This window comes from Carettochelys insculpta, chromosome 6 (genome assembly GCF_033958435.1).
Source record: "Carettochelys insculpta isolate YL-2023 chromosome 6, ASM3395843v1, whole genome shotgun sequence".
Classification (NCBI taxonomy): domain Eukaryota; kingdom Metazoa; phylum Chordata; order Testudines; family Carettochelyidae; genus Carettochelys; species Carettochelys insculpta.
In genome coordinates, this window is record NC_134142.1 from 75,533,868 (window position 1) to 75,546,146 (window position 12,279).

General features: G+C 39.1%; 1 protein-coding gene across 4 annotated transcripts in view; it reads right to left on the minus strand.

Annotated features, from left to right (window-relative positions):
- Nucleotides 1–12,279, minus strand: part of USP47 (ubiquitin specific peptidase 47) — a 129,043-nt gene that overhangs the window by 83,105 nt on the left and 33,659 nt on the right. For all 4 annotated transcript variants that reach the window (XM_074997377.1, XM_074997374.1, XM_074997375.1 and 1 more), the window contains 5 exons: nucleotides 12,147–12,260; nucleotides 10,555–10,687; nucleotides 8,098–8,194; nucleotides 4,607–4,752; nucleotides 2,759–2,838 (listed from right to left, as the gene is read on the minus strand). In XM_074997377.1, coding sequence (XP_074853478.1) covers nucleotides 2,759–2,838; nucleotides 4,607–4,752; nucleotides 8,098–8,194; nucleotides 10,555–10,687; nucleotides 12,147–12,260 — 570 coding nt within the window. The remainder of the gene's footprint in view (nucleotides 1–2,758; nucleotides 2,839–4,606; nucleotides 4,753–8,097; nucleotides 8,195–10,554; nucleotides 10,688–12,146; nucleotides 12,261–12,279) is intronic.

Here is a 12,279-nt window from a genome sequence, read left to right on the forward strand (position 1 = left end):
TCCATCATATCTACTTCTCCACCTAGTTTTGTGTCATCCACAAACTTGCTGAGGGTGCAATCCAGTCCCTCATCCAGGTCATTAATAAAGATGTTGAACAACACCGGCCCCAGAACCACGCCTTGTGGCACTCCACTTGAAACAGACCGCCATCCAGATATTGAGCCATTGACCACTACCCACTGGGCCCGACCATCAAGCCAGCTTTCTATCAATCTTATAGTCCAGGGATCCAAACCATATTTCCTTAACTTATGGACAAGAATGTTGTGGGAGACCGTATCAAAAGCCTTGCTGAAGTCAAGATATATCACATGCACTAACTTCCCCATGTCTACAGAGCTTGTTTCCCTGTCACAGAAGCTAATCAGATTGGTCAGGCAGGGACTTGCCCCTGGCGAATCCATGTTGGCTACTTTTGATCACTTTCCCCTCTTCCAAGTGCTCCAAAATTGATTCCTTGAGGATTCCCTCCATTATTTTCCCAGGGATTGAGGTAAGGCTGACTGGCCTATAGTTCCTTGGATTGTCTTTTTTTTTTTTTTTTTTTTTTTTTAAAAAGATGGGCACTACCATTTGCCTTTTTCCAGTCATCCAGTATCTCCCCCAATCTCCAAGAGTCTTCAAGGATAATAGCCAAAGGTTCAGCAATGACCTCTCCCAAATCCCTCAGTACCCTCACGTGCATTAAAGCCAGACCCATGGATTTGTGTACATCTGGTTTTTCTAGATAGCTCAGAACTTGTTCCTTCCCCACAGATGGCTGCCCTCCACCTTCCCCTACTGCATTGTCTAGGACCATCATGTGGAAGCTGACTTTGTCCATGAAGACTGAGGCAAAAAAAGCATTGAGTACTTCAGCTCTGCCTACATCACCTGTCTTCACTGTAAATACTATCAGCTTGATTTAGGGAGCACTACTACTACTACCACCACCATCATACCATCATCAGTACCTGCGGGGTTTACCATCAAGTTCAAATTTAAAAGGTTGAATAAAGGCCAGCGTGGAAGTGCTGCATCTTAAAATCCAATTTATTAACATCCAGAGGTGTCCCATATGTAACTCACAATGCTCCTCAGTGCTCCATTCTGGCTGCTGCTCTCCAGGTGCTCAGGAATTAGGTAACAGGAAGACTGAATGTCAAATCAGGACCAGGAAGCCTCTGGCTGTAGGCTCATTTTTGTACGAGAACCTGAGAAATGTCTCTCCTCTCCTTGCTATTAGTGCTGTGAGTGCATCTATCCATTACAAATTCCAGAAGCATGGAGTTTGTGGTTCTGTCTCTACATTTGGTATTTTTTTCCTGCACTTCTTGGCGCCAGCTGCTACCCCATTACACCATGTGGCAACAAGGCTGTTGTGGGGGTTGTGCTTGCATGGGAGGCCGAGAAAATTCTCAGTGGTTCACATTTATGTGCGCTGCCCCCACTGGGCACCACGCAGATGGGCTCTTTCCCATACTCAACCACATCACATGGCTATCCCCTGACGCAATAAAAGGACATGCCTGCCATTTGGTGCTGACCATGTTGCCGGGCAGCACCATATCCTGCCTTGCAGGACTCCAAGGGCAGGACAGAAGCTCGGGAGCTTGCAGCTGCCAGGGGGAAGTCTCCCCGGCGGCTAAGGTTTTCAGGGGGCTTGTATCCGCATGTAAGGACTATTTCAACTGCCCCCCCCACACACACACTGAAACCCTCCCACACCTCCCACCCCAACAAAAACCCAAGGGGCTAGCTGCCACTGGGGGAAGTCTCCCTCAGCAGCTGAGATTCTCAGGGCATTGCCACCATCCCCCAAGTTACCAATTTCTGTGTAGTGAACAGGGAAGACAAAAATCTTTTTTCCTAGCCTTTTCTATCCTCTTTCTTCTAACTTTGCACGCCTTCATTCAGGGTGGAGAGCCAGTTGAGGATACAGACTGCACAGAAGCTGTACAATGAGCTGGGAAGCCAAATAACCTCACCTCAGCAACTCTCTTTTCAAGAACTTTACTATCTACTCTTCCTTTGTGCTTCTCATTAACGCTGAGTTTTCTTCAGAGATCAGATGCAATCAAGGCATGGGAGGGGAAGTCAGTGGATGACCAGTTAAGAAGACTCACACTCGCTGATTTTTATAAAATCCTTGATAATTCAGTTACAGAAGAAAGATATTTGTTAACTTTGCCATCTTTGTTGATGCCCTACTTCTCTTTCCTTCTATGACTGGAAAAATGGATATTTGCCTACCATGGGAGGGGAAATGAGGGCTATGGTGTGGGAAGATGATGTCAAATACCAGCAAACATACCCAGAATGCTATGGGGATGAGGTAACTGCATTCCCACGATGCACTGCTTCAACAGTTGATGTTTACTGATTGAATGTGGCAGCAATAAGTTGACTTTGTGAGGAGCACGTGGGGAAGTGAGGATACTCAAATTTGAATTTATGAAATCCAGCATTACAAAATCAACATTAATGAATTTGAATTTATCTCCTAGTGTAGACGTAGCCACTGAGACCAGGATTCAGGGCCCTACACACACGCGCGCCTACAGTCAAAAAGAATAAAATCTGTAAAGTAACCTCAAAAATTTAAATCACACTCCAGCCATTCAGTAAGAAAAACACTTCCTCAGACAAAAGATAGTGACAGATTTTCAACTGTTTTAACAAAACAATTACCACATGACTGCATTTATAAGTCAAATTTAAGCAACATTCTTCCAATATTCTTTTCCTGAAAAATTAAGTTTTATAGTATAATTACCTGCTCAGTTTGTTTCCACTTCTGTTCCAAAGCATCAAACATGACTCTACACAGCTCTTGTACATCATGCTGCTGCCATGCTGGTATAAAGTAAAATTAATCTCATTCAGTGAAACACGAGAAACAAGTATCATTCACACCCATGTAATATTTTCTATAACATGGTATTAAGTTATATATTTTTAAAAAATTAAGCATTTTGCTTTCAGGTCAGTCACTGCCAAAGTTCTATACGTAAGATGTGATTTATTATAAAAGCTTCTCCTGTAGGTCTTAAATTATTCAAAAATAATGAGGAAATTAGCATATATCTTGTCTAAGTTGTACAAGTATGTATTTTAGGACATTTATCTATATTTTGAGCATATACACATACAAGTACGAATAAACATGTATGGGTGCTTGTTTACAGAGTTATAGGTTAATATATTCCTCTATTAGACACCTGATTCTGAAAACACACACTTTTCCAAAACTAGAACAAAAGCACTGGTTTGAGACTTCATCAGCTTTATCTGGACATCTTTACAGTACAAGTGCAAAGTGTGGAAGATGAGCAGGGCACACTGCAGAAGTACACTGTTCAAGTAACCAAATGCGCATCCTCAAATTTAATGTGTTTGGAATTTTCTCTGTTTTCTATTTCAATGGGACCTTCACATTTCAAGGTTAATTTTATTTTCTGAGACAGCTACATAATGTTTTCAAAAGGTTTTTCCTTTAAATAACTGATCTTTACAACTTTAATTCCAGCTTAAAGATTTTTGCCAGAAATATAATTTCTAGTCATAAGTTTAAAAAAAAATTTGGAAAAATAAAACTCTGCAGGAAAAAATGAAAAATGTGAAGTTCCTAAGCAAAAGTATACTATTGCCATTCCAATGACCTCAAATACTTCTTTGAAAGTTTGAATTATTTATATGGTATGACCATAAAAATTGAAGAAATCTAAGATTAATTCTCTCAGTGACAACAAAAAAAAGCAGTTTTAGAAATTCAGTGTTCATTTAAACTACTCTATTGGAACTTGGTTTTATATACTACTTTAAAACGGTATGACAAGTTTTTTTTACACTACTAATTTAGTGCCATTATGGCTACATCTACACTAGCCAGATAGGAATATGGGGACCTCAAAGTTGCCGGGGTCCTTTCGAAAAGGAGCCCTGTCTGGACGAGCCGCGTCAATTTCAAAGTGCCGCAGCCACCCGCATTCTAATGAGGCGCTGAATATGTATTGGCTAGTGTAGACATGGCCTATGTGTGCTGCTGAACAAGTAGTACAGATTGTACCTCTGTTGGCCAACACCCTCAGCACCTGAGTGGTCCTAAATGAGAGGATCTGCCAGACAAGAGTAAATCAGCCCTCCAGGCTGCCTGGAGAGGGAACCCCACTCCAGAAGACTCCCCCAAAGGCCCGGGGGGGTGCCAGGGTTTGCCCTGGCCCCTGCTGGTGTTCACACAGCAACTGGTGGGGATCCATGCTCCAGCCAGCTACCCATGGATGCAGGGCTGCTGGTGAGTCTCCCCCTCCCCAACAAGGATCTCTGCAGCTGCAGGGCTCCCAAGTAGGGCAGGGCTCCCCACATTGTGGCTTCCCAACCCCAGCCGCAGTGGAGCTCCCGAGAGCAGGCTACCGGAGGGGCTCCCTGCCACCAGTACGGCTCTTTTGCAGCTCAGCAGCTGGAGCTCTCTCTCCAGGCACTCCCCAGTCCAGCAACATCTATTTTCCTGCTGGGTGAGGGATGTTACCGGATAAGAGAGTTTCATCCTGAAGTTGGAAAACAGTAACAACTATTAAAAGTTTGCTAATTTTTCCACGTAATAAAAGCCAACATAAAAAATTACCCTCACTACTATCCCACCCAAAGCTCCGTGTAACATCTGTTGTTTCAATTGCTCTCTTTTTGCTGGTCTGCAATAAAACAAACAGTCTTTGAAGCTGGTAAGGGATGCTCATTACTGGATCTTCTTCAGATTCTTCGAATTCCCATCTGTTAACAAATAAAACATCTGAGTAATACTTATACAATTTATTTCAGAGTACCATGTAAGTTGGGAGAAATTATCTTGTCCTTAAAAGTATGCTAAACTATAGGAATTAACTCCTTGGCTTAATAAGAATCAAAATGTTGACCAGGTATTATAAACCGTTGAGCTGTCAAAACTAACCACAATTTGCAAATGTTCCAAAATAAAAAAAGATGCCAATCATACCAGAACCAATTATTTGCTTGCTGCTATTATGGACACAAGCACAACTTAGGCATACAACTATTGTGTAAAATAGTCAACATCTTGATTGGCTTGGGGTTTTTGTTTTTGTTTTTTAAAGCTTACTGTTTACTTTTTATAAGCATCAAATGATAACAAAATGATAAAGTAATAGCCAGCAGGGATACTCAAGAACAAATCATGCAAAACATAAAAAATAAATAAATAAATAAACTAATTTCCTCTTCTGACAGGATTACTGGCTTAATACTTAGGTGGAAGCAGCAGATATGATTTATATTTCTTTTAGTAACATTTTTGACCATGTGACCTTCTTGAAAGCAAAAGAGGAAAACGTGGTCTGAAGGAAATTATGCGGTGGATACAAAACTGGCTGAAAAACCATACTCAGAGGAGTAATTAATACTTTACTGTCAGACTGGGAGGACAGACCTCTGCAGGACCTACTCACTATTCAATATTTTCATTATTACTTGGACATAAGAGTAATAAATATGCTTATAAAATCTGCAGTCAACACCAAGTTGGGATATGCTGTAAACACTCTGGAGGGCAGAATTAGAATTCATAATGACCTTGATAAATTGGAGATAAGAAATCTATAGGATGAAATTCATTAAAGACAAGTGCATTACACTCAAGGAAAAAGAAAAGCAAATGCACAAGTACAATATGGGGAATAATTTAGGCAGAAGTAGCACAGAAATGGATAGGTTAAGGCCTTTTAAGAGGATGGTGATTTTCTCTCTCATGCTGGCCGAAGGAAGGACAAGAATTAATGGTTCTAATTTGCAACAAGAAAGATTTGTTAGACACTGGACAAAATTTTTAAACTTTAAGAACAAGTTAAGTGCTTACATAGATTACTAAGGGAGGTTCTGACTGTTTTAATATTAAACTAGATACGGTTACAAAACAGTTGTTTTTTATCTGAAATGCATGAGGGCCATGAACTAGTCCATCCTCGACACATTTATTCTTCCTAAATAATATACTAATGTCTGTTTATAAAACTGTTTCAAGCTAAATGAAGTGTGGATTTAACATTTATGCTGCTCAGGCCATTTTTTAAAAACCCTGCACTATGAATGTCAGGATTGTACAATGTTTATAAATTCTTTTCAAAATGATTTTAACATTTGTTTTAAATGTGTTTCAACATAAATTATAATACATACAGAGGATCAGAATAAAGTCAACAGACACAATCCTGTGTACATTTATGCGTAGGACTTAGCAATTTAGGCATGCTGGATTTGTAGCTCGCTCTCTCTCTCAAACCTATTGTTGTTCTCTACCAGTTTTTTTTAATCTACATTTGGGGAAACTGTATAATATCATTAATGTCCATTGACTGCAGCAGAGAACCATCCTAGCCCTTGGTTAACTTTGTGATAATAATATGCCAGAGAAGACCAAACAATCCCATGCAAAGAAACCATTCAATTTACGTGAAAAAAAGGATCATAAGCCAATTTTCCTGTGCCTCAGATGTATGCTTAGATCAAAATTACCCACCACAAGAAACATTGTCACCTAGTGGCAAAAAAAAAAAAAGTTAAGCATAATCTATAGGATTTTATCAGTTTGAAAAGTGTCCAAGTGACAATAGGCACCCTTGTTGCACTCCTGAGAGTATGCTGAAGGATTCTATCAACACACCATTGTGAACAACTTATGTCAAGGGTTCATAGGTTGAATGGAACAGGTTAATAATTTTGGATGAGATGCCACGGTGCTGCACCAGTTTCCACAAAGTGCCTCTATCAATGCTATTACAGGCTTTTTCTAAGTCTATGAAGGTTATATACAGGGGGAGTTCCACTCAAGTGACTGTTCTACAATACATGGAAGAAAAGATTGCAAATGTAGACAAAACTGCCTCAATGACTCAACTGAGCATCACAAGGGGAAGACCGAGACAACCAGTCGAAAACCAAGGATGCAAGACCTGGCATACAAATTACAAGCTACAGACATCTGTTTATGAATGTGTGAAGTACATCATTCCCATACAAAAGGCAAGACTTTGTCACAAATGAGGAGCTTTGGAACAGAGCAGGACAAAAACCACAGGAAGTTCAAATCAAGAAAGCAGCGATGGCTAGGCCACATTCTCAGAAAACCAGCATCCAGCATAGTCCATCAAGCTCTCAAGTGGAACTCACCAGGAAAATGCAAAAAGAGGAAAACCTTGGACAACGTAAAGAAGATCTACTGAGGTTAAAGGACAACAACTGGGATGCTCTTGGAGTCAGCTAGAAGTTTTGTCCCGAGACAGAGTGAAGTTGAGCAGACCTGTAGATGACCTATGCTTCACTCAGAGTACAAGGGTTTAAGTCAAAGTAAGTCATAGGATCTTATACTACATCTATTATCATTAATTTTTAAAGTGTTTGGATTCAGAGTGACACAAAGATCGCTGTGTTGCTCTAATTTATTTCAAAATGACTTCTAGGGCTTCTTGGGTTAGACTGAGGTATTTTCTTTAACATGTGATTTTGAACAAGCTATTGGAGGGAAGTTCAATATTTTTTATTTTATTTTGACCTGAAGACGTAGAGGGAGTTTTGCTCACATATCCTCTAGACCCATACTCCATATTTTGGGTCAGCTGCCTAGCAAGCTTCCTCCAAGGCACAGAAGCCTCTACTTAAGAGACAAAACTTTTATTTGGAAACAAGGTTATTGTTGATTTATCCTAAAAATGTGTTCTTGGCTTTATATCCATGAGGTGGTTGCAACAGACTGAGTAGAGAATAACTGTAGGTTCAGCTCATGGCTAAAAACTCTAAGCAGCCAGGTAACTAAGCCTGAAATAAATTATAAAAAGGAAAAGACGATGAGGAAAAATCTGTTTTTATGGAAAGTTCATTCCTTGTTGTCCTAACAACCCATTTTCCTTATGCCCACATAAATCGTTCCATTTAGATCCAAAGTTGCCTCCACAGTCTAAAAGCATTTTCATTGCCAAACAGGACTGTCAACATGAAAGAAATATACATTCCATTCCTGCATGTCTATGCCAGGATAAAAGTCTATTATGTTAGTTTTCTAAGATGTGAATATTAAAGATATAATATTTATATAAAACAAATACTTACTTGTATAATGCATTTCTAAATTCAGGAGTCATGAAAAGCGTTTGCAATAAACTGTTCAAATAGCAAGTCATTGCTTGATTTACTAGCCCCACGTAGCCTTAAAAAAAAAACAAACATACAAATAAGAGCATGAGTTGGAAATAAAGTTATTCACACCTCCAGAAGAAAACTAATGCGACTGACAAGAGTAAGTTCAGAACAACATGACCACCACTATATCCAGGTGCTGTCATTAAAACAACACATTTTTCAGCATAAAAAGTGAAGACATGGAAAGAATTGTCCTAATTATTACATAGTCTGGGATAGCATTAAAGATGTATGGTAATAGTGTCATTTGGCACTCATCTTCTCAAAACTTCCTTGAACCACAAGTATATTTTAATATTATTGTTAAAAATAATTCATTAATATTAAACTAAATGTTCAAGGTTTACTAGGTACTACCAGCTTGGGCACAAGTGAAACTATAAAGTGAAGTTACCCACCTTGGTGTAGCAACTGTTGTTCTTCGAGATGCGTCCCTGTGGGTGCTCCACATCAGGTGCTGGGCTGGTCCCAGCACTGCAGATGGAGAACTTTCTAGAGCCGTAGTCAGCCAGACCATGTGTGCGCAGCTGCTGTCCCTTGCTGTTTGCGGTCTTTTCATGACGTGTGCAGTCTGGCTCCCACAAAATCTCCTCTTCAACCGCCTCAGGCTGCACCTGATGTGGAGCACTCACAGGGACCACTCGAAGAAGAACTTAAATTTATATTACTGATTTATGTCAAGTATGTATGTAATTACACTTCAAGACTAGGAAAAAAAAATCCACAATCTAGTATATATAAAAGCAAAATAGCAAATGTAACTGTAGTAATCACTCCCTCAGCCATCACTTGAAAAGCACTGGAAATGCACTATTTATTGATTAGCTATTACTCAATAGCTCTCTGAGGTGTTAAGTTACTCCCTCCCTCTCTATTAAAAATTGTTATAGACTACTAGGTTCAGTAACAAATGCTATTAGTTTCAGAGGAAATGGGAGTGAAACATTCCCTAAACTAAAAACTGTAGGACATGACACTAAGTCCAGTTCTCTCTAAACCATGTAGCATATATGTGACAAAGCAAAAATTCAATATATTGCTGTACAGTGATAAACACAAATGTCCAGATTTCTCTGTATGACATTTAATCCTATATTCTGTGGCTTTAGATGAAAAAGTAGGCTTCACTCTGGTTCCCATCTTAAACAAAAGGCAACCACCCTTTGCAATGAATCAGAGCAGCTTTTTGTGACAGGGAGTTCAAAATTGGGTTGTGTATTATTATATTTCACTTGTCCTTTTATGGAAGATTATCTACCATACTTCTAGTTGGATAAAAGACATCCAACATCAGTTAGCATAATTTCCTGACCCCACATGAAAAAAAAAAAAAAAAAAAACATGGACCAGCAGGACCATTGTAACATGAATGTTTTCATCCTATCAGTGCTGCAGTAAATACCAGATATCAACAATCAAATTCTGACTACTACTGAAAAGAAAAAAAAAAAAGGTCTATTTATTGGAACTTTATCACATCAGTGACGGCAGTGAAGACAAGTCAAGAAAAGTTTTAAATATAGCCTATAAAATAACAATAGATAACCATTTGCGTTTACAGCAAGACTTACATTACTAGCTGAACATCCTAAAGCACAACAAACAGAGGTTGCTAATGCACCATATTCCTACAACCCATACTGCTGAAATAATGGATTCAACACTTACAGCATACTGGCACCAAGCAGCTCCCTCCCCAGCCATCCACCAAAAATCCCCTGCTTTTCAAGGAACATTGCTCCACACCGTGCAATCCCATTATTGACCAAGATGGGGATACTTCTGTCCCTTTCCCAAAGACATATCTGGTAAAAACTAACATTTCAATGGATTTAAAATAAACGGCTATTTACTTTTGAAAATAAATTAAGATCCTCCTTACTTAAAGGTTGTTTCTACATTGCTAATACACAGAGCGAAAGATGCTAATGAGGAGGATGCAAATTCCCCGCACCTCATTAGTATAACGTCACGAGATTTGGAGTCCAGAAGACCATTCTTCCGGACTCCAAAACACAATGTAGAAGTACTGCACCCGAGGTGCGGGGGCAGGGCTTCCGGAAGGAAGTCCTTCCGGAGGCGTCTTCTTTTGGAAAGAAGACTTCTCCCAGGGGTCACACTTCTACTCAGCGTTCTGGAGTCCGGGAGAAAGGTCTTCTGGACTCCAAATCACATGGCATTATGCTAATGAGGTGTGGGGAATTTGCATCCACGCCTCATTAGCATCTTTTGCTCTGTGGATTAGCATGCCACTTCCTTTGGCCTGTGTAGAAACGACCAAAGAGCGTTAGTATTATTTTAATATAACTAACACTTAGTATTGCCTTTAGTAAATAGGTTAAAATAAAATGGGGCAGAACGCCATACCTGTTTCTGATTTACTCAGAATAGACGAGTAGTTTTGACAGACGTAATCATTAGTATAACTCACAGAGTCTTCTCTTGGTAGAGGGCCTATGAATCTGTCTTGATTACCATCATCTGTTGTACCCGATTCCTCCTAAAATATGAATATATTGGTTTTTATGCAAAAATTAGTTTACTTAACCCAACTAACTTTTACAAAAGTGGTTGAACTCCTAATATATCTCATACAAAACAATCTATGTTAAAACATCAGTTAGGTTGTAAAGTGAAACAGTCAAAGTTTCAGAAATTTACACATGCCCTGGTTACCTTATTTCTCATGATAAGTCATCCTATGCACTAAGGTAAGTGTTCTGTAGAATCATCATCATATAGCTCTGTAGTTAAAGATTATTATAATGCACTTGCAAATGAGAGGAAAAATTAAGGTGGCACAGATAATGGCATTTCCTAACTTTCAAGGGTTTTATTTTGCCAACTAAAACAGTTCTGCAAACAAAAAATGTTACTATATTATTGTATATGATTGCCAGGGTTAGGTTTGTGGGTGTTGGTTTTGGGTGTTTAAGTTATTGTTTGTTTGTTTGTTTTTTTAAGAAAAGAGCTATGCAGAACTGTCATAACCTTATTATATGTCATCAGTATGGTTTGACCCATGAACCTGCAAACATCTACCACAGAAGCTTCAAGACTGGCTCCTGTTCCATGTGGAGTTGACCTCCTGCTATAGGGAATGAGGCAAAAGTTGACTCCAGCTACACAATACTTGCAGCTAACGTTGTGTAACTTTAAATACATTTTCCCCCACTAGTGTCAAACTGCCCGAAGTCTTTTATGTAGCCTGCCTACCCAATGCCTGGTTTTCATAAACCAATACTATTTTCACTTTTGTGTTTTAGTATTCACTCAAGAGAAATTTTCAAACACTTCCGTGGCAGCCCACAACTGACTAACATTTACTGAGTTTCACCAAATTAAAAAAAAAAAAAAATCCACAAAACTGAAACAGTAGCTACATCTCTGCTGTTATAGATTCTGTGTAGTATTAAGAACTCTATTATACTGGGCTGGGGTACTAAATACATACTGTTAAGAAGCATCTTTATAAAATCCAAGTTAAGATGATTATACAATATTGAATATAAATTTGGCAAGTATCAAGCAGACAGAAAACATACTTTTTTTATCACTGGATTTTTTTTTTTTTTTTACTTTACAACTAATTGAGATGCAATGACAATTTCTTTTGAGGGAGACAGAGGAGAGAGAAATTTTTATGACAAACAGAGCTAAAAATACAGTACAATATTCATATAAAAGTACAGTAAAAAGTTGATTATATGGCACCCCAATAACCAGCATGCCGTGAGGCCCAATTCCTGGCCAGGGTTCGGGCCAGTGGCCTGCTGCCCAGCCAGGGCTAGTAGCGAGTCCCAGCTTGAATACTCGACACCCCTGGTTCCCCAGGAATGCCAAATAATAAAGGTTGTGCTGTAATTTTGTCACAAGAATAAGGTGCAGAAGAGAGATTTTCTCACTGATAAAGCTTGAGAAGGAATATGAATGTTGCAAATGTATTTATTTTGGCTTACCGACATTATATGAGGCTGTTCACCATCTTTATCTGTCAAATGCAGAAAATTTTTCTTCCCTACCTCAAAACCAGCATCAAGGATAGAGTTATCACTGGTTTGTTCCAAAGGAGTCTGTAAGAATAAAACATCA